The 21,985-nt window shown below is 41.9% G+C and overlaps 1 protein-coding gene across 1 annotated transcript; it reads left to right on the forward strand.

Moving 5' to 3' along the window:
• The first annotated feature begins 273 nt into the window (after nt 1-273).
• Nucleotides 274-2,435, forward strand: LOC148343295 (cytochrome P450 1B1-like). The gene is made up of 2 exons (XM_088318389.1): nt 274-347; nt 481-2,435. The coding sequence occupies exon 2, from the start codon at nt 507-509 to the stop codon at nt 2,076-2,078; it is 1,572 nt and encodes a 523-aa protein (XP_088174515.1). The 5' UTR covers nt 274-347; nt 481-506; the 3' UTR covers nt 2,079-2,435.
• Nucleotides 2,436-21,985: the final 19,550 nt, after the last annotated feature.

Raw genomic sequence — 21,985 nt, forward strand, 5'->3', positions numbered from 1 at the left:
TTATACCGAATGACATTTTGGTAGAAAAATTATTTCCACGCCATTTCTTGTTCACAACATACACCCTAAATATCTAGTGCAAAGTATCTCCTGATTTGCAGTCATTCTACAAGGGATGCTGCTGGAAGGAGGCCTAAGTGGGACTAAGGTCTGCAAAATGTGGTCAAAAAGGGAGGGGAATAACCGTTAAAAAAAACAAAGTGGGGACCCCTCCTACCATAGCGATATATATATAAGAGAAAGCTCGAATCTGCTTTCTTCTAAAGTGGCCATCTAAAGACGAGCCGCACAACAGCGAACTGCTCAGCCTCATCAAGATCTTGTCATAAGCTGTCAAAAAGGAGACTGTGAGTGATGCCTTTATTTCATCCGATCATGAATGGCCACGTCCAAGAAAAGTCTTGGCTATGACTTTATTAAGAGGAGACGCTCCTGAAATGATTTCAACTTTAAATGAGATGTCTTTTCTTTGGACGTAAGGAGGAGAGACGACACAAGATAACCATATGGCTCGCATAGACGCTGAGTTTGCTGTGAAGGGCAGCAGCATTGCTGGAGAGTGGAGTGGACAGCTCCAACCTGCTCTAGTTGCAACTTTCTTTTTTCTCATCTGCCTGGAGGTCGGCCTGAGGGTGAGGAACCTGAGGCTCAAAAGAAGACTGCCGGGACCGTTCGCCTGGCCCGTGGTGGGCAACGCCATGCAGCTTGGCCAGATGCCTCACATCACATTCGCTAAACTAGCTGAAAAATATGGTAACGTGTACCAAATAAGACTCGGTTGCTGTGACATTGTGGTGCTGAATGGCGACAGGGCCATACGTCAAGCTCTGATCCAGCACAGCAGAGAGTTTGCCGGAAGACCGAACTTTGTGTCTTTTCAGTACGTGTCGGGAGGGAAAAGCCTGACTTTTACCAGTTATAGCAAAGAGTGGAAGATGCACAGGAAAATTGCTCAATCAACGATCAGAGCGTTCTCATCTGCCAACAGCCAAACCAAAAAAGCTTTCGAGTTGCAAATTGCGGCAGAAGCGAAAGAACTGGTGGAGAGTTTCCTTAATCTAGGAGCTCAGGGTCATTATTTCAACCCTTCCCATGAGCTTACAGTAGCTGCAGCTAATGTGATTTGTGCCTTGTGCTTCGGAAAACGTTACGGACACGATGATGCTGAGTTCAGAGCCTTGCTACAGCGGGTAAACGACTTTGGACAGACTGTTGGCGCTGGCAGCTTGGTGGATGTGATGCCGTGGCTTCAGTCGTTCCCAAATCCTGTGCGTAGTGTTTTCAAGAACTTCAAACAACTGAACAAGGAGTTTTTCAAGTTTGTCCAGGGCAAGGTAGAAGAACACAGAAATACGTTTGACCCTGAGTTAACCCGGGACATGAGTGATGCCATCATCGGGGTCATTGATGAGACTGAGAGTGACCAGGGACTTGCCAAGGGCTACACTGAGGGGACGGTGGCAGATCTCATCGGCGCAGGTCTGGATACTGTTTCCACTGCTCTTGACTGGATGCTACTCCTCTTGGTGAAACACCCTGACATTCAAATGAGGCTCCAAAAGATGGTCGACAAGGTGGTTGGGCCAAACAGGCTACCCTCTGTGGAGGACAGAGGTCGTCTGGCCTATCTGGATGCTTTCATCTATGAAACAATGCGATTCAGCAGTTTCGTGCCCGTCACCATCCCCCACTCTACAACCTCGGACGTTACCATCGAGGGTCTTCGCATTCCAAAAGACACGGTGGTCTTCATCAATCAGTGGTCTATAAATCACGACCCGCTGAAGTGGAAGGACCCCCAGATCTTTGACCCGTCACGGTTCCTTGACGAAGATGGTTCCCTCGACAAGGATCTCACCAATAACGTGATGATCTTTTCAGCGGGGAAGAGACGGTGCATCGGTGACCAGATTGCCAAGGTGGAGATCTTCTTGTTCTTTGCAATCCTTCTCCAACAATGTCACTTTGAGAAATGTCCCGATGAAGACCTGTCGCTAAATTGCTCCTACGGTTTAACACTGAAGCCTTTGGATTTTAAAATCACTGCCAAACCGAGGCAACAGACACTCGAGGCATAGGATTGAAAAAAGAAACTATAAATCACAGATAAGATAAGCTAAGAATTCATCACTCAGACCAAGAAAAAAATGTATGCAATAACGTTTAATTATTTTACAAGAGGCTATGAACATGTTTCATATTTTTAAAAGGAGCCAGGATAACACATGTTGTTTAAGTTACAATTGACAGTCCAATAAAATAGGAGTACTCCTTTGTACTTACACTATAGTGTAATAATTTAACTGATTTCACAGTCAGAAAGTCTGTTCATGGATGCAAGAATTAACCCTGTTGGTATTAGCTGGATATGATAGATTGATAGATTCTGAATACTGTGTGTTTACATACATATATCCCTGGCCACTTTATTAGGTACACCTTGTTGGAATTTATCTTTATATCAATGTTAGAATTTAACTTTAACCCAATGTAAACTCAAATAAGTAATCTGACTCCAATTTGCGACCTTACCCAACTCCCACACATCCAACAATATGCGCGCTCGTTCTGCAATAGAAAGGTATCAGGAAGCCGGCATTTTCACACACGAGTGGATTTATTCCTAACACACAAATCTACAACTTGAGTTTTGGGTCCCTCTCAATACAGCTCTACACCTCTCATACCACCAGCGAATGTGTTCTACCCCCGAGTTGCCCAGTCCTGATTCATACTATACAACATGCAAAATGGCACAGACAAAGGCATCCTGGCATGATTCTATTGGCTATGTGTATTGCAGTTAACTTTAGCTCGCTCTCATTGGTCTTTCTCCTCCCGCCGAATCCCGTGGCTCCTCCTGCGTGCGATTCCCCCGATGGCCGCTCCTTCCCGGAGTCATCTCGTCTCGCTCAGCACCTTCGGTTTCTAAAACATTCCATTCTTGCACAACCCCCGCAACCAGTTTCTCGCCACCAGTCACACTCTCAGCATTTTACAATATCACATTTTCATACATTGGATGCACCAACATCTAATGAACTATGTTAAGCTCAAACTCTTATATTCCTTTAATAGTCAAAAGTATGAAATCCTTTAAGTGTAACTGAAGTTTAGACCATGCTAATGACCAGACATTCAGGAGAGGAATGCAGGAAGATTAGATCACAGCTGCACCACAGGAGGTGTGAACGAGACCCCTCTGAAACAATGGACTTCCATGCCAGGATCACAAAAGTGGCTCCGAGCAGTCCAACCTTTGTTCAGTTTTAAATTGACTGCCATTTACATTATCCTTTAATCCCTCTCATGACCTCAGACATCTGAGGTCATCACTTGAACACCTTATTTCATTGCTGCACACGAGCTCGACATCACTTGCCATAAAACTAAAACACATCAAACAATTAGTAAAAGAATAAGAATCAGTAGAAAATTTCCTTCCCTCCTTATGGCCTCAGGTCCCCGAGGCCATCTTTCCATACTCACATCCTGGACTCCCGGAGGGCCACGGCTACCTCCGCCTCCTGGGGGTCCTTTTGAGGGATCATCATGTACTGACCACCCGGAGGGAGTGGCCCCAACGTGCGTTCTATTGTCTTAACAGTTAATGATCTGATACATGGAATACAGCAACATCCGCATAACACCATAATAGCGGCAAACACAGCGATAGAAATCAGTACTGATGCAATCAGGCTTTTATATTTACCAAAGATGTTGAACCAGTCAGAATACCAACTGGTGTCCACACCTGAGTGCTCCTTCATTTTGTTACTTAGCGTGCGCAGACCCTCCAATGCCTTGGTAAGGCGACCGTCAGGAGATGTATTGTTGGGAATCAGAGTACAACACTGATCCCCAAAATACCACACACCCCTCCTCTTTCGGCTGACAACATATCTAAGCTTATTCTGTTCTGGAATGCCATAAGAGACGTGGCAGCCAATTGCTCATGCACTGCCTGGAGTGCTGAGGTGGTAAAATTCGCCAATCGTTGGACATTATAGTGGACATAATTAATCCGGTCCACATTTTTGTTTACTGTAACGAACAGGAAAAGGCTCTCCCATCCTGCCGCAATTTGATCCACCAATTTATACTCGTCAGGGATCCCTCTTGGAACTCCAATTGCATCTATATACGTGGGATCTCCTGCATTCAACCATTCTTGCATGTCCCTTCTCTTCCTGTTAAGGAAGGGGATTCTTCCCCATTGTCCAACACCTTCCCACTCCATTTTGGCCAGATCTAAGGCTGTCACACTAACTGGCATGATCAGCGTTACCAGGGCGCACTTACCTGAGGCATTGGTGGGAAGCCTATCGTACAGCACTTTCTCTCCACACCACAGCCAAACATCATCACGAGCGAGAGGGATTCCTACTGGCAAAGACACATTTTCATTACACCATGACTCCTGGAGATTTCCAATCCCAGGACCAGTCCCATTTAACTTTTAGGCAGGTGAACTTTTGTTTTGCAACTTGGGTGTCAAAAATAGGCTCTTTCTTTTTTATTCCCACATCATTCCATGGGTGTGTCCAATTAAAATTGTACCCAAGTGTTCACCTGTGTCGGTTGTTTACATTTCAGATTTAGCAGTAGTTGTTGTGTCTGTGTCAGCATCTTACCATCATCTCGCTCTGCTCCATACCATACCATTCCATTACATGCTCCTTTCGCTCCATCACTTCTGTCATCCCGCATCCTATGTTCAAACGCAAACATCGTCCACACAAAGCACACGCCAGCAGGTAAAATAGTCAATAAGTTAAACATTTGCATCGTCATCGTCTTTGTTCAGACTCGAAAGTGTCTGACTTTGATCCAATTCATGCCATCTACACATTCCCTCTCTTGACCTGCCCGTCCGGGCGGTCAACCTCTAAGCTCAACCATGGCGGGCACAAATACTGGGGCCGGGCGCAACTGTGAGTTATGGTACCACTTCTGTCCCGTAGTACCCAATTGGATGGCGTGTCAGGTTCTAGCCAGAACCCTAAACTGTCCTTATCAGCGAGATCGAGTCCACCTCCGGGAAAGCACCCGGAGGTTGATGTACGGAGCGATGTCCGACTCCAGTGATGCTGAGTTCACTGAGTTCAAATATCTAACTGTGTTCCGAGATTACAAATTAAGCCTCGAGCTAACGCTCCAATTTTGACTGTTAATTGACAAATTTTAAAGCAACACAAATGAAATAGTAACCATTTATGCTTAAAATAAAAAATCCCAAAACTATAATAACGCAGATACCGAATTAAACCTCTATTTTTCCTTTTTTTTTTTTTATGGGAAGAAAAGGTGCTCTACAAGACATAGACAGCTCCAAGACCGCTGCAGTCTTCACCTCCTATTGTCTCATGATTGGCTCAATCCACCTACAGGCTGTGCCCACACTGATTCTGTCAACTGGGGGAGGGGGTAGAGACAGTAAAAACATCGCGGAGCTGTGGAGCCGAGCCCCAACTCAGTCGGGCCCTGGGTCCACAACACCTCTAGCAGAGACACACACAGAACTACCATTTCCGAGCGACCCTTCCCTGGAAATTTTGAAATTTAGTAATGTTCCCAAAACCAAAGAATTTGTAGTCGGTGCTGATATATGATCTCCCGATTGCGCAACAACTATGGGGTCCAGACCTCTAGTACGATGACGCTCATCAATATTCAATACGATTTGTGGCTCGGCGAAAGTAAACAATTCATACCATTTCCGCTGCTCAGGGACAAGGCACGCGTGCGAGGCAACGCCAGTAGACATAACAAATATATAATTCTAACGCAAGATGCACTCATGACTAAATTTGGATGAGTGCATTTTTGATAAATCAAATCATGTTTGTGATCACATGTACAATGTGATATGTCAATTGGTGAATTGAAAGGGTGGCGGTTGCTAAACCACTCAGACCAGAGCAAGAACAGGGCATACCCACCGCGGGAGGACGGGAACCAGGTTTCAGAGCCGCCCTCAAATGTTTCAGTTCAGTTTAGCCACCGGGAAGGAAGAGAGCACGACATATGCTCCCTCCGACGGATGTGCAGAGTCAAGTTCAGTCCCATCCGGGAATGCCACTCGAATTCCAGTGTTCGTTCAGTCAACGGCAGTGACTCAGGCACTCTTGAGAGTCCACATGGCTCAGTGGGGGTTGCGGAAGGAGCTCATAGCTCGCCCCAATATCCAGCACCATCGAAAACTTGTCCATCCACCGTCCCCGGACTGCTAGGACCTGCTAGTCCTCGAATGCTGAAGCTCCGCTGCCCCCTGTCATGGAATGGGGTACGAGCGGGTTTGTGTCAAGTGCGTTGGGAGTGGGTAACGGTGGCGCCCCCTGCGCTGGTGGAGCTCTTTGTGACAGATATGGCACCGGAGGATGGCACATTCCAGAAAGTGGCTCGGCATGGACAGCTCATCACCCAGTGACCCCACACCCCGCAGCCAGAGCACACCCCACTCACAACCCCCGTCTGTAATCACCCATACCTCTTTTACTGCAATCCCAACCTCGTTGACTGGCCTGCTATGGACAGCAGCCAGTCTGCTGTGGCGCTGCGTCACCCGAACCTTGCCCAGAAGCAGCAGAAGTGGAAGGAGCAGCTGCCTCCTTTTTTCTTATCTCTCTTGGCCTTCTAAACCTGCAAGTACAACAATTTTAGTCACGCTCCTTAATCCAATCCCATATATTCCTTTTCTGATGTCGTGCAAAGTGTGTTCTACTTAGGCCGATTAGCATTATTTCATTCATGGACTATTTCGCCTGATGTCTGCCACTGGAAGGTGCACGCCCTTGTGGACGGCCAACTGGAACAGCTGTGTAATGTCGACATTATTGGACGGGTCACTGCCGGAAGTCTCACTCCATTCATGTCTCGCCCTGGCCACATAGACCAGGCCTGTCTCCCCCTTCCCCACCTGAAAGACACAGCAACATCGACCCCAACGGGCCAGAAATATCTGATGCACGGCACAGCCAATCTCACCTGAGGTGTCCCCATTTAGCTGGTGACCATCATGCTGGTCAGCAGATCTGGCCTCGGCCTCAAGTGAGGACAGTTCCTCTTAAATAAATTTTGTCCCGCTTGTAACTCTGTATAAACCTCTTAGTCTGGTGTCTCCTTTGTAGGAGATTTCAACCAACGTGACCTTTTTACAACGTGTCAAATAAACCAATGTTGACCTTTCTGCTATCTTTACAGCTGTGAGAGCTGTTACTAACCCCTCCTTCCTCCTTGGGTAATTACAAATGTCTTATCTTCAAACTTCTTACAAGCACCCAGTATCCTGGCTTTACTAGATTACTGCCCCTGCTGGGAGACGGAAAGAGCTTTGTCACTCTAAATTTGCGCCTGTCTTTTGTTTTCCTAACATTTTTCACATATGGTCAACTAAAGTAGCTTCAACATCTATTTCCCATTTGTTCTTAAATTTGAGGTATTCTATAAGTTCTTCCAAACAGTGTTTTACAATGTCTTAGTCCTAAATACAATGAACTACGATACAATGGAAAATATCAGAATAACATTCATACATCCAACATGAGACACGTGCCTGAGACCACTTCAGGGTCATTTTTGTCTGAAATATCTCCTCTACAACAACTTACCCTTGCGTTAAGTGAGTAATCTTCCATAAAAACAGTGCCACTAATTCGACATTAACTTCAAGTATCACTGCTGTGGTGCTGTATTATATGGAAAAGTCTGAACAATCCAAGAAAATTTTGCCCTATCCTGGACTGGGTGTGTGTTATCTAGTCGCGCATCCAATGTGAATATATCTTATATCTCCTTCCTTGTTGAGGAGAACCTCTGGGATGGTAGTGGTGAGGCGCTATTTGAAGCATTCTCTGGCCTTCTGGTCACACTGGTCACATGTCACCTCAAACCTGTGGACAGAACTGGACGAGTGGCACTTGCCAGTGAGAATGAGAAGGGGTAAATTATCTTCCTACCAAAACTTTCAGTTTTGCATAAATTTTGTGTAATAACGTCAATCAATCATTCACTTGATGCTTGAATTTAATTACTCCAATCTTTCTCCAAAAACAATTTCAAAATCAATACTCGGGAGTGCAATAGGGATTCAGGTTGATCAGGCCTGTCCACCCATCGCATCCTAAGTACTGTAAGGGCTTGCCGGTGACCTCAAACAATTTTCTGTCCTGAGGCCCGTCCCTTAAACATTCACTCAAACCACATATGCATCCAAACACTTTTTCTTTCACACTGTCATTCACCAAACGATACTTTCCAATTCCACACAGAGACCCCTCCCTTGGCGCGTCCGCCTTGATTTCACTGAGATTTGTGCTGGCAGATCCATAATTTTGCCTTAATTTAGCCAGCGTATGCCAAAATTTACAACTGTGGGTCTCTGGATTTTCCCATTCACTCCCCGTGAAGTTGTTTCTCCTCTCCTGGACGCAGCTGACGAAACTGCACCTGTGACATCAAACAGCTCATAGATGCGAATGTTAGCAGTCTGGTATTTATGGAATGATGTCATATCCTCTAAAATTGTCATGTCAGCGTTCGCGTCGTACAGTCAAAAAAACATCTGTCTTTCACCTTTGTCACATTTAATACACATCAGTTAATAAATCATCTACGAAACTATTTAGTCCAACTTTATATTTGGTAAACCAATCTCCAATGGCTAGATATTCCCCTTTCCAAAGATTTTCTTTCAACATGTTCATAGAATACTTCACTTAAAACTTATCCCAAAACCATAATCCCTTTGCTTAAAATTTAAATTTTAAGAAGATTGTCGCCGCCCTGCTGTTCCTCAGGCATCCCCTGCGTGTTTCAGTGTTTAACTTGTGTTCTAATTCCCTGCTAATTTGTATTTATTGTTAGGTTGAATACATATATTTTATCCCGTACCATACTACACTAGCACTGTAAAAAAAAAACTGCTCCACAGTGCGACCCATGCTCGACCACATGAGAACACCTCAAGTAGAGGCAGATGCCTGAAGATTAGATCGTCAGCAACATCGAGGGGGGTGCCGAGACACACCTCTGAAACAAAAAGACTGTGACCTTCTTTCGAGAGCACCAAAAGGCATATCTTCCTTTTCAATCAGTTAACGACTGCCATTGATGCCTGTTTTTCCTCTTGTGTCTGAAATGTTTACATGTTCCTGCTGGTACTTCCCCCCCCCCGGGGCCAGCACGGGCGTCTCCACACTCCCCTGCTGTTCTCCTTGCACCCTCTCTCTCATTATTCACAGCCTGTTCGATCAATTGTATGGTCGCTGGTGTCATCTGTGAATCGTTATCTTCTGCATCTCAAACCATTCTGCTCCCCCCCCATTAATGGCGCCGTCGGATCGGGCGGCGGCTCAAACACATACTGTTGCGAGTCTGGCAACTGTGGATGAATGCCTCTCAGACATTCCGTCTTTTCTTCCGCTTTTTCAATCACTTCATCCTCTTTCTCTGACTTCCTCCCCCTACTTGGGAACGAGCATCTAACTTCAAAGAGCTGTTAACTCTTTGTTAGAGCACACTCATGATTTTACGATTACACCTATACTCATTGCCTTCTGTAAAATCTTTCTCACTCTTATTTTTTTTCCTTTAATTTTCCAAATTCACTGTAGCCTTACCAAAGCCACTCAAACAATCAAGGTATCAAATCACAAACTACAAAGTCAGGAACCACCTATGCTCTTGCAAAGTTTTCTCATGCTCTCAAAAGCTTCATTCAATTATGATTTCTTAACACCAATCTTTTTTTTCTTTGTGTCATTTCCATCTGTGCATTTCATTCCAGTTACTAATTACAGTTACCTTAATAGAAAGACCATCAACTAAAGTATGAAACATAAAATATTTATTTCTTCAATTCCTCCTTACAGCAGACCCTAATTCTTATCCTTTTCATTTGTTCAAGTCACACCTTCTTCAATACTGCCTGTTTAATCATCCTCCTTTCAATGGAACATTAATTGTTCCTTTCTCTTTTCTACACATTCTGCATCTTTTTCACATTCCTTTTCTTTTCTTATTGAACTTCCAATCGCTACACTGACACAATTTCTTCTCTTTTCTCTAGCTTTCTTTCTTTCTCTTTTCTTATTTCATCCCTACTTCATGTTTTTCTTCTCTTTTTTATGTTTCATTTTTATGAATTTATCCTTAATCTCCTTGCCACACCCAGGACCCGAGACCACTATAACACTTCCTCTCCTTCAACATCCTGAAATCCACTCGTGTGTGTCCCAACCACTTCTTACGCAGAACAATTTTAGCCTTCACATTCACACAGCTTCCACACAGACACGTAAATCCCAGATTTTAAACCGTGTCCCGATACGTAAATCCCAGATTTTATACCGTATTTTAACCACGAATAGTTCCAAACTATTCTAGTAGGTAAATCCCAGATTTTACACTACTATCGTCCACACTTTTACACTTATTTATTTATACATTTTAACGCCGTTCCACTCCGCCTTCCTCTTATAATTTAGCGTTGCCAATATGCAGAATTTGAAAAGGATCTGCTTACCTTATGTCACTGTGGGCCCAAGAGGAAGGCCGGTCAGAAGTGTGGCTCCTTTATCCTTTAATCTTTATCAGGTCGTCACCTGGTGTGGACGTGGGCCCCAGGCCCGAGTCCCAGACTCTTGTGGTTTTTCCTGAAGCCCCAGGCTTCCTTTGAGCCCCAGGCTCTTGAAGCCCCAGGCTTCTTTCCTTTTCTTAGAGCCCCAGACTCTCTTTGAAGTCCCAGACTTCTATTACCTCTCATGCATCACGTCGGGGTCACCATAAATTGTTGGAATTTATCTTTATATCAATGTTAGAATGTAACTTTAACCCAATGTAAACTCAAATAAGTAATCTGACTCCAATTTGCGACCTTACCCAACTCCCACACATCCAACAATATGCGCGCTCGTTCTGCAATAGAAAGGTATCAGGAAGCCGGCATTTTCACACACGAGTGGATTTATTCCTAACACACAAATCTACAACTTGAGTTTTGGGTCCCTCTCAATACAGCTCTACACCTCTCATACCACCAGCGAATGTGTTCTACCCCCGAGTTGCCCAGTCCTGATTCATACTATACAACATGCAAAATGGCACAGACAAAGGCATCCTGGCATGATTCTATTGGCTATGTGTATTGCAGTTAACTTTAGCTCGCTCTCATTGGTCTTTCTCCTCCCGCCGAATCCCGTGGCTCCTCCTGCGTGCGATTCCCCCGATGGCCGCTCCTTCCCGGAGTCATCTCGTCTCGCTCAGCACCTTCGGTTTCTAAAACATTCCATTCTTGCACAACCCCCGCAACCAGTTTCTCGCCACCAGTCACACTCTCAGCATTTTACAATATCACATTTTCATACATTGGATGCACCAACATCTAATGAACTATGTTAAGCTCAAACTCTTATATTCCTTTAATAGTCAAAAGTATGAAATCCTTTAAGTGTAACTGAAGTTTAGACCATGCTAATGACCAGACATTCAGGAGAGGAATGCAGGAAGATTAGATCACAGCTGCACCACAGGAGGTGTGAACGAGACCCCTCTGAAACAATGGACTTCCATGCCAGGATCACAAAAGTGGCTCCGAGCAGTCCAACCTTTGTTCAGTTTTAAATTGACTGCCATTTACATTATCCTTTAACCTGCACACCAAAATGAAATGAAAAACTATTCTTACTATTATTAAGGTCCTAGTTTTGTCATATTGAGAGGTTTCTAATATTCACCCACTTAATGTATCAGACGGGTCCGCATTAATCATCTCTTAAAAATGATTTTTTTTTTTTAGATGTATATTATGTAGGTGCACCGAATTTTGTGACCAGGGTAACAGCTGAACTATTTTGTTTTATTTGTACAATGTGTATAATACAATTACGAAATCACTGATAAAAAAATGAGCTGCCTATTCTGTATGGAAACTTTCATTTCTTATAATAAACCTGACAAATCTGTATTTTTGAGTATGACTAAAACCTCACAGGTTAAATAAACTTCTCCACTGACTAACAAGAGAAAGTGTGGTGTGTTAGTTTGGGCAGACAGATTTTTTTTTTTTTAAAAAAGGAAAGAAAAGTCCAGCGAGGTCAAAGAGATAATAATAGCACCTCATGTCTGGTCTCTTTTGTTGTGAAAAATTCATCTGTGTTACTGGCCCATGTCGCTCCTGCTGTGAACCCTTACCAAGCAGGCAGTGACTCACTCCATCAGTCACTCATTAATGTTTAACACAGGTCTCTCGGTGCATTTTTCTTTTTCTTTTAGACTTATTCAGTAAAGTGAGAGCAGACACGTTATTTTCAGGTCTCAATTGTTGACACAATGAGTTTTATATACTTGGAAAGAAAAAGGTTGAAATGTTGCAGTAATTGTTCACGGAAGGCGGTTTGATCAGTTTGACAAATGGGGGACAGGCAGTCCAGTCACAACACTTATAAAAAGTATTAAATCAACTTCACGTTCTGTGACAAGCAGTAACCCTCATCCTTGATTGGCTGCTGCAAGTTTGGTACTGTTGACAAAATTATCGAGTAGAAATAAAATTACTTTTGGCTGACTTTTGCAGCTTTGTCTCGGGAGGGAAACTATTTAGAAAACTCTGCCTTCTCAGTTTCACAATTTTTTAATGTTTTTTTTCTTCTTCTTTTTTTATTCTTGTAATTGTTGTTGCAACCCGCTGAGCGTCAGAAATCGTGCCGAGGAATGTTATCTGACAAAGATTGGGTTTCTCATAGGGGTCAGAGTGGCAAAGTTTTTGCATCACACCTGGATCAATATACATATGTTTATTCGATATAATCAAATTCATGTTTTAGTCAAACGTTATCATACGTCTTTCTTTTTAGGTATTATAAGTGTGTTACACATAATTTATATATATATATATATATATATATATATATATATATATAAATATATATATAAATAATTTTGGCCAATAAATATAATAACTTCACCGTAATTGTGCTTTCCAAGGAATGCATTATAAAATCCAGATGGTTGGATACATGGCCATGCCTTTCTTGTTTTTTCTTAGATTCTGCTTTAAGACGACAATATATTCACGGCTAATAGGGGATAATAATGCGTCACAGCCACTGCTTACGCTTCCCTAATTTTTCCCAATAACATTTAAATAATGCAGCCATGCAAGTCCACAAAAGAGCTTCTTCCTAAAAACGGAGGCGCTAACAGCTTTAATTTAACTTTTCATAGTCTGGGAAATCCACAAACTACTTACTGTTCCAAATATATCCTACCTGAAAGTACAGTAGATCAATATTAGTTCAAGTATGGGTTAGTCTTATCATCCTCCTCCAAATCAAATTTTGACTTTGGTATTTCTTTACTTGGTGCCAAATCCACTTGCAGGAGCAGCACTGTGAAGGAAGCTTTTTGCTGATTATTCTGTCCTCTACAAGCTCTCTCCATCACATTCTCTCTCTGCTCTGACACCGCAAGGACCTCAGAGGGAGGAACGGGCAGGCCGACCTCCCCGGTTTCCAACTTCCCAAAACTTCCATGAAATCAGTCCCGTTGAAAGACTCCCTTTCACCTCCTGAGATTTGCACCCCCCCCCGGAGCCCATGACCTGCAAAGTTTGACTCCAGAGAGAAAAACTAAATATCTACAAGCTGACAGTTTTCATCTTGGGGGTTATTCACATGCGGCACGTACGTGCACATTGCTGCAGAGGAACCTCCCACACGCTTGTCTCCGCTAACACCATTCCAGCTCGGCTGTCTGAGCTTTGCCAGTTTTTTTTTTTTTTAACATGCACACTAGAGTCACTTCAAGATGACACACAGTGGGGTAGAGTTATTTCTTCCCTCATCTTCTACTCGAACACATGCGGAAAATTGTGTCTGCGTATTGGCTGATGTCTGTCAGTCTTTCCTACAAGGTTGCCCTCAACACCAACGTATTCACCACAAGTGCACTTCTTATCCAAATTGCTGCCGACAAAAGAAAATACAGCTGTAATTCTGCATGTTCCCAGCCAACGCATAAACATCAAAACAGAATGAATCACTCTTTTGTAAAAAAACTAAAAAAGAAAAAAGGATGAAGAAATAACTGTTATCAATAGAATATCAATTAGTAGATTTATGATTTTAGAGAGTAAAATGACAATTTCATAGCATCAAGCCAATGTGTTTAAAATACTTTAATGAATCTGTATTTAATATGAATTACTCAAATGTATTTGAAATACTTAAAAAGCGGTTCACTTTATCCTATTTAAATGACACGTAAAAAGTACAATTTCGAAGCAGATATTTCAATATATTTGCATTTGACTTAATAATAATAATAATAATAATAATATTCCCTTTATTAGTCCCACAATGGGGAAATTCGAGATTCGAACCCAGGCCTCCTGGGGAGACTGGGTCCTGAACGCGGCGCCTTAGACCACTCGGCCATCCTGGCAGTCCTTGTTCTCCTTACTCGGATATGATGTTGCAGCAAACATTACTCAATAGGAATTTTCTTGAGAAACTTTGGCATTCTTCAAGATAGAGGTCATTACATGAGCCAACAGTCGCTAAGGGCATCCTCGTAACTTATTTTAGAAGGGTTGAGGATCAGGGGAGTCATTAAACTGAACACCAAATTCACTTTGAGTGCCACAAAATGATGCCCAAGCAGTAACTAAAACACACAGACAACTACTATTAAACAGCAGGAGAACACAAACAAGAAGTTACATGAAGGCTAGAACATAGAATTAGCCATCACCAAAATTGTTTCAAGGCTACAATTACAGTTGTTACAAATGCAGGTAGACTTGCAGGGAAAGTCGTTTTTGTCCAATTGTCAAATGCTTTTTCAAACTGTTTGCCGTAGCTCAACTGAAATATTTATGGAGAGCTAATGGAGAGATATTTCATGAATGTTAACCAAATTAATCATGATTAATCCACGGCCTGCCATTTTCAAACAATATTTATAAATTTTAACTGATTTAGGCTTACTGGGTTTGAAATTGATAGATTTAACGGGAATTTTAATACAAATCCCCTATTATGTAAGAAATACATATAATAAGATACTGGGAAAAAATTAACAGTCCAATACGGGACTGTTCAAATAAAATAAAAAAAAGCAAAAAAAAAAAAGGAGAATTTTGCATATTTTAGAGTAAATAAAATTGCTAGACAGAATTAGCAAATAAAAGATCACACAAAGAGACGGTCACTATAATCACGCATTCCTCAACATGAGTACTTTACAAGGTTTTGAAAAAGATTAATTATTCCACAAACAAATCGTAATTTGTATTCTAACCATAATATATTCCATTGTTTTCGCGTGATGTTCCATTGGTTACCTTCCCAAAAAACATTTCCTCTGTTTCCCTCTGAGGGATTATGTCATAGACATAAACACGGAGTAAAAACCTTTTATATTGTTCCAGTTGACATCATAATGACTTTGCACCATCAATGTCTGCTTTATTCTATATTCTGGTACAGGTCAAATCCGTCAAATTTGTTCCTGCTTTGGAAGACAACCAATCGTAAAGCCGCGACGTGATGTGACCCGTTTTAGTAAACAGTCGTCTAGTTCTCAGGGAGTAACGCTGAGCACTGGAGGACCTTTACTTAGAAAATCACACATTGTGTGGTTCATTTTGTCGTACTTCTTTCCATACTTTCCTAACTATTTTTCAAAAGGCGTGGAGGAAAGTGGTCCATGTTGGTCACCGTGGCTTGTACTGTTTGTCAGAGTTTAAGTAGTGTTTTTTTTCTTTTTTTTTTCGTTTTGTATGGAAACATAGCAACAAAGTTGCCATTAGCCAGTTGGAGCCAATACAAGCGGTCAAAAATGATGCCGTCAAAAAGGTGATGATTGATTTGAGGCCGGTTTTGGGCTGTATCTTACTCAAATCTTTTTCAAAAATGTTATCCCTCTCTTGTGACTAAGGGAAACAAAATGTTTCCCAGTGTGATGTGCTCAACGCAGTTCGACAAAAACAATATTACACAACGTCCAAAAATGATCTATCCGTGAAATTGAGCGGTGGCACTTTCTGGTATGTGCAAAATGTGCAGCTGCACGGGTTGACATGTCTGATTGGCAAAAACGTGCCTCCAACCTCCCGAAAAAAAATAAATGCAGCATGAAATGGTTTTCTATTGACATCATGTCATGGATGTGGCTAATAAATGAAGTTACGGGTTTTTGATCTTGACATCTTTGTTGTTCAAAAAAAATAATCTCTGTATTTGGGGGGCTGCTAAAGTTTGACCTGGCCCATCTGTCTGATTAAAAAAAAAAAAAACCCTTAAGCACAAACTGTTATGCCCTAGCATACAATAGATGCACATAAACGTCCGCTGGAATTTCAACCTTTCAAACAATCCACAATGCACGACGGTATACTCTTTCTTTTTGTAACAAGGTGCCTCGGGTGAACACAATTTCTTGCTTTACAATCCCAAACGTACTTTAGAAATATTTAAACAACACTCCCACTCACAATTAATTTATGTTCTCACTCATCGCCGAGTAAATCTTTGTGGAAGTTAAACACTTAAGGCCCTGGTGGTCCAGCAGCGTTGTCGGCCCATCAATCCTGAGCGGTGTCGGAAGGAGTCGACCCAGACAATGACGAATTGCCAGCACCACTCCTTTGGACTATCACTGTGGATTGTATTCGAGAAACTCAGCAGGTGTCTGATGTGTTTTGGAATACATTTTGGGAAATTTGGGTTTATAGCTCTCTCGGTTATATCGCGTAATACAATAAAATTGAGAATTGCTCAAGGGTGAAGATGCTCCCAAATTGATCATTTGAAGTTCTGCGAATCACCGACAAAGTATCTTTGGCTGTCTGGCTGACTCTGAATAACGTTAAGCTACATAAATCCCTTCACAGTATTAAAACATTTGACATATTAACATTTAAGATAAGATTAGACTCACCATTTTACAGATGGTTAATTTTTAAATAAAATCATTCACAAGTGCCGAGGCAAAAGGAACCATATGGTGACAATAATTTGTTTAATGAGGCATTTAAATGTCAAAACAGTTCATAAGCTAGCAATTCTGAGATGACTTTTAAATGATCAATTAAGATTTTGGAACCCATCCCGATGCCGATTGTAAGAATGAGAGCAATTTAAGATGAATGTGCCATGACATCAGGAATTATTCGTGGAAAGCAATGAATGAGCATCAGCAAGTGTCAAAACATACTTCAGTTTCAACTTCACCTTTTCAAACAAGTCACCAATAATTGATCGTCGCAAACTGCAGCATAAGCGTTCTGCTTCACTTTCACGCTCGGCGGCTCCAAGCTTTCCTCTCAGCAATGCTTCGAGCCAGACCAAAACAATTCAGCAATAAGCTATTTGCGTCTGCGGGCTTTAATTTTCGGTTGTATTCGCATTCTCCTTTTGTAGTGGTTGCCTGATTGCCTGACAGAATTCCCGCCACTCGCTGAGGGAATAACGGCTGACCACTCTGCTGAAAATATGTCGCTCTGTTGAGACTCCGAATATGCAGGCATGTTGTTGACATTCGGAGTGGTTTTATTTCTGAATGACAATTGAATTACAATTTCACTTCACTTTCACTTTGCTGTGACTACTTTGATGGGGTTTGTTTTTTTTTCAATATTTTTTTTTTCAATATGTTCACAGTGTTCGCCTCATACATAACCACACAACGTAATTGGTCAATTGTATATCATTTCCACAAATTCCCTGGCAAAGTCCACAGTAGCTTTTCCTGCTTAGGCTTATGCCCCAAAACGCTTTGGGTTAGGGAAATATTATGGCTTGGTTGTCTTGGTTGCAGTAACAACAAGGAATACAAACAAACAGCTCCGCTTGCATTTAATAGCCTCGTGTTTTGTCAAAAGCGCACGTTATTTTGCAGCGAGTACCAGGAGACGACGTCTCCTATTTTGGTGCGGCCCACGCCTCACTTCAGCTCGACATTTCTCGTTCTCTACAGATGCACCTGAAACCTGCACTGTCCACTGAACATAATGTAGCTTGTTACTTTATCCGCCATGCAGAGTAACAGAAAACAAGTTCTACACACCAGACACCTCTGCAACCAAATGAGAGCTGGATCAAAATTCGAACTGAAACTAAATGAAGTGTTTATTTTGGTTAGCACACGGAAGCATGCGATGGTCGAAAATCACACCCAAAAAATACCAATATTTTGTTACAGAACTTCCATTTTTCAGGTATCTCGACATAGTTATTTTTCGGACTTTTTACTTTTAGTCTCTACATTTGAAAACATCTGTACATTCCAAACCTTACTTTGGCAAACCAGGTTTGTCATTTTTTTTTTTCAACTTAATCAGTAGATGAAAAGTAACGCCAAATGTGGCTGAGATTGTGATAAAGCTCTTGCAGGCTTGTAAGGTGGAAAAAAAAAGAGGACAGCAACGACATGGAGGACCGTGAACAAACCCAGAAGTGTGACATCATTCCAAGACAACTATGGCAGAGTTCAACATAGAAAGTGTATTAAGCCAGTCAGAAATGGACTCAAGCGAAATATCAAACATATCTGAGGGGATCCAGATATTAAGCTTGCTGTTCAACTTTCTAATTAACAACCGCACGTTCGTTCTCCTCAGCTCCTAGCATGCGCACTAGCATACATACATACGTAAGTCTTCTTAAAATAGATTTATTACTCAAAATACAATTGGTCAATTTTAATTCACACTTGGTCTTTAAACTGAAAAAATATATCTGAGTCAACAAAATGTTTTTTTTTTTCAGTTGCTATCAGCTAATTTAGCATTTTTTGTTGCTCAGTTCACAATGTTGGAAAAGCTTTGTTCGATAGCAGAAAAGTCAAGCCAATGCTAACTTCATAAATATGCTTCCAACAAAAACATGTACTGCATCAACTCAAATCTGTGTGTGTTTGTTCCAATCATTAGATAATTTGGAGGCTCTTTGTCCAGGTAAGAGGGAATAAGAAGGCCAGGATCGGAAGGCCACTTGAGCTGGATCAGAAGTGTGGATCATAAATAATAACACAGTGAGGATGAAGTGGGCTTATAGGGATGATGCTTGCAAGGGTTTGGAGACGACGTTTAGTACGCCTGGCAGTATTAGAGGCCTTGGCTCGGGTTCTACTCTCCTCCAGTGTGAGAAGCCCAGCTGTAATCCTCCGAGGGAAAAAGTGAGGAGACACCAAAGTTGATCATGCTTTGACTATTTATGTGGCCTTATTGTGTCCACCAAAGTAAGCCAAAGGAAAAATACGACATGTCAAAGCCATGAATAGCCAATATGCAAAAATAGCTCCCTTGTTGCCGTTATTTATTACAACAAGATCCTCACCACCAACCACTTAGATTTTGGATTGTGCTGTTAAGTGAAGAACATCGTGATGAATGGCATCAATAAATACACATTCGCATCCAACCTGTGACGGGTGACTTCAGAGCATTATGCAATGCGGTTGGGCATGTTTATATGATAAAATTTACTCAAAAATTTACTAAAAATTACTACTTTATTTGCAAGTACAAAATGCTTTTTGTAAATTTTTTTTAATAATTAAGATTTCAACTTTTTCAGGTCAACTAATTAAAAGTTGAAACAACACCAAATAATTCCAAAACAAACAAACAAAAAAAAGCCTACAAAAAGTGTAATAAAATTAAAAAAGTTAAGATTGGCAATAAAAAAACCTATTCAAGGACCTGTTCCCGTTACTTCTGTTGGAAACGTGGTCGTTAGCTGAGCCCTGAGCACAGAAAGTGACTGAATGGCCGCCCGCTGAGATGGATGAAAGCAGGTGGATTTTGCAGCTTAATTTATACAATTTTATATAATTGCAATTAGGCCATTTCAATATTACCCAGAATGCTATTTGGACTAGTGGGGGTGCATAGAACATATTATTGTCAAGAAAAGGTTTGACTTGACTTCCCTCTTTTTAAGACTTAGTGTTTTCAAAAATGAACATATGCAGACGTAGCGTGGTGCATCGGTAGAAGCTGTTAGCTATTTATTTATTTATTTTATTTTTTGGGCCAGTTCAGTTACGTTTCACTAGAACGCTCAGAATGCGTTGGGCTAATCCTTACAACAGGTCATCCTGGGAGAGATGGAGCTCAAAACAAAGGACAGCACGGACAGACTGTCGCATCTTTGGATTTGCCAACCAGTGCCCGTGGTGAAACAAGAGGCATCTGCAAACGCCTCTCTCGCCCCCCAGCGCCATCCAGAGAACACCCTCGAGACGGGAGTCAGAGTCTCTGCTCCAATTCTCCAAACCAGCATCACGTTGCGGGGAGAAACCATTAAGCCAGCACTGGACTTTGGCTGACACTCCAGTAGCACAGGCGTCGTGGCACACCAGCGCAAACCTCCCTCCTCTCTTCACTTTACTCCTCCCACGCTCACTCCCAACCCCCAGTCGTGTTGTCTGCCAGGAATGGAGACGTATGGGCCTCTGCTGAGAAGTGCCTCCAAGGTAGCCGTCCACTCCTCTGCCAGCAAAAATAAGACATTCTGCACTTGATTTCACTCTCTCTCACCTTCTCTCCATCCCGTCTTTTGCCATCACAATGGTTAAAAAGCTGCCAGGCACTGCAGCCAACAATAGTTCATTCCGCTTTGCCCCCATTTCCCCTTTTAGCTGCTGGCCCAGGAGAATTTATATAAAAAGAGGCCCAAGAGCTTTTGTGTTTTCAGAAATAGGTTTCTATGTACACGCTGGAGCACTTGCCTGCGATGTTAATTTGACTGAGAGAGTCCAAGACAGTACTTTAAAAATGAGACTTAGCCAACGTCTTCAAGTGCAGATGTGAGATAAGAATTCACAAGTGTGGAGACAAATGTTAAACCGATAGGCTATGGATTGATATAAGGCTCGAGGATTTATTTATTTATTTTTTTAAACACAACTGAATATGATAAGGCGATTTCCATGTGATATTTTGATATAGTAACAATTTGCTGAAAAATAAACCTGTTCTAATTACAGTCAACTCCAAATACAACATGTTTTCATTGGATTTTATCTTAAAACCAACTCAGCTTTATTTTTAAATGTATACAGCGACAGTGCATATTAATTAAACAGTTTCCTGTAAACATGTCAGAATATAACCAATAAATAAATCAGTGAGTAAAAATGACAAGTTGATCTGGTTGATGTCAACTTGTCCAGCGTCATCGATGTCACAGGATCGCATGGTAGACACTTCGCTACATTGATTAATTATATGTAACTTTACACCCCTAGAATTGACTTGTTCAGGCTCCCGGCTCAAATGGTAACGACGACGTGCTCCACAGTAATCTTTTCCAAACTTTAACCTGAATCCAATCACGACTCACTTCCAAATTCTTAATCCCCAGGCAGCCACTTATCGTGATCCTGACAAGAGTTCCTAAATTTGGACGATATTTGTTTTTCCTGGGACATGCGATCATTCCAAGGATTGAAATGGAAGGAAAAACCAGCACAGAAGTTTTCTTACGGCTCAGTTGGGAAAAGGGAAGCAAAACTTTGCAAACTGTCCATCTATCTAATTTCTACAATGCTTGTCCTCCTTATATTCTTAGTGGGTGAGTTAGAGCCTATCCCAGTTGACTTTGCATGAGAGAGGAGGGGGACGATCTGGATTGGTCGCCAGTCAATCATGGGCACACAGACCACTGACCTGGTGTTGCTTCACAATCCACTTTAGAGTCGAATCGTACTTGCTGTTCTAAAACTAGTTTGAGTTGAAGAATGATCCCAATATGGATCCCTGCATTACATTCTCATGCTGGATCTACAATATAAACATTTTGGAGCTTGCTTGTGTCCTCCCGAATAGAGCAGCTGAGAAAACAGCACTTTCTACAAAATCTGCAAAGGAGGGGAGGGGGGATTCTGGAAACAATGAAATCCTAGCACTCACATCCCATAGCGCTCATTTGGTTTGTCCCCAAGTGGCCGTCACACCTCCTCCTCAATTGATAATACA

The sequence above is a fragment of the Idiotropiscis lumnitzeri genome, chromosome 1 (assembly GCF_059441095.1).
Source record: "Idiotropiscis lumnitzeri isolate Australia: NSW breed Sydney's pygmy pipehorse chromosome 1, RoL_Ilum_1.0, whole genome shotgun sequence".
Lineage (NCBI taxonomy): Eukaryota > Metazoa > Chordata > Actinopteri > Syngnathiformes > Syngnathidae > Idiotropiscis > Idiotropiscis lumnitzeri.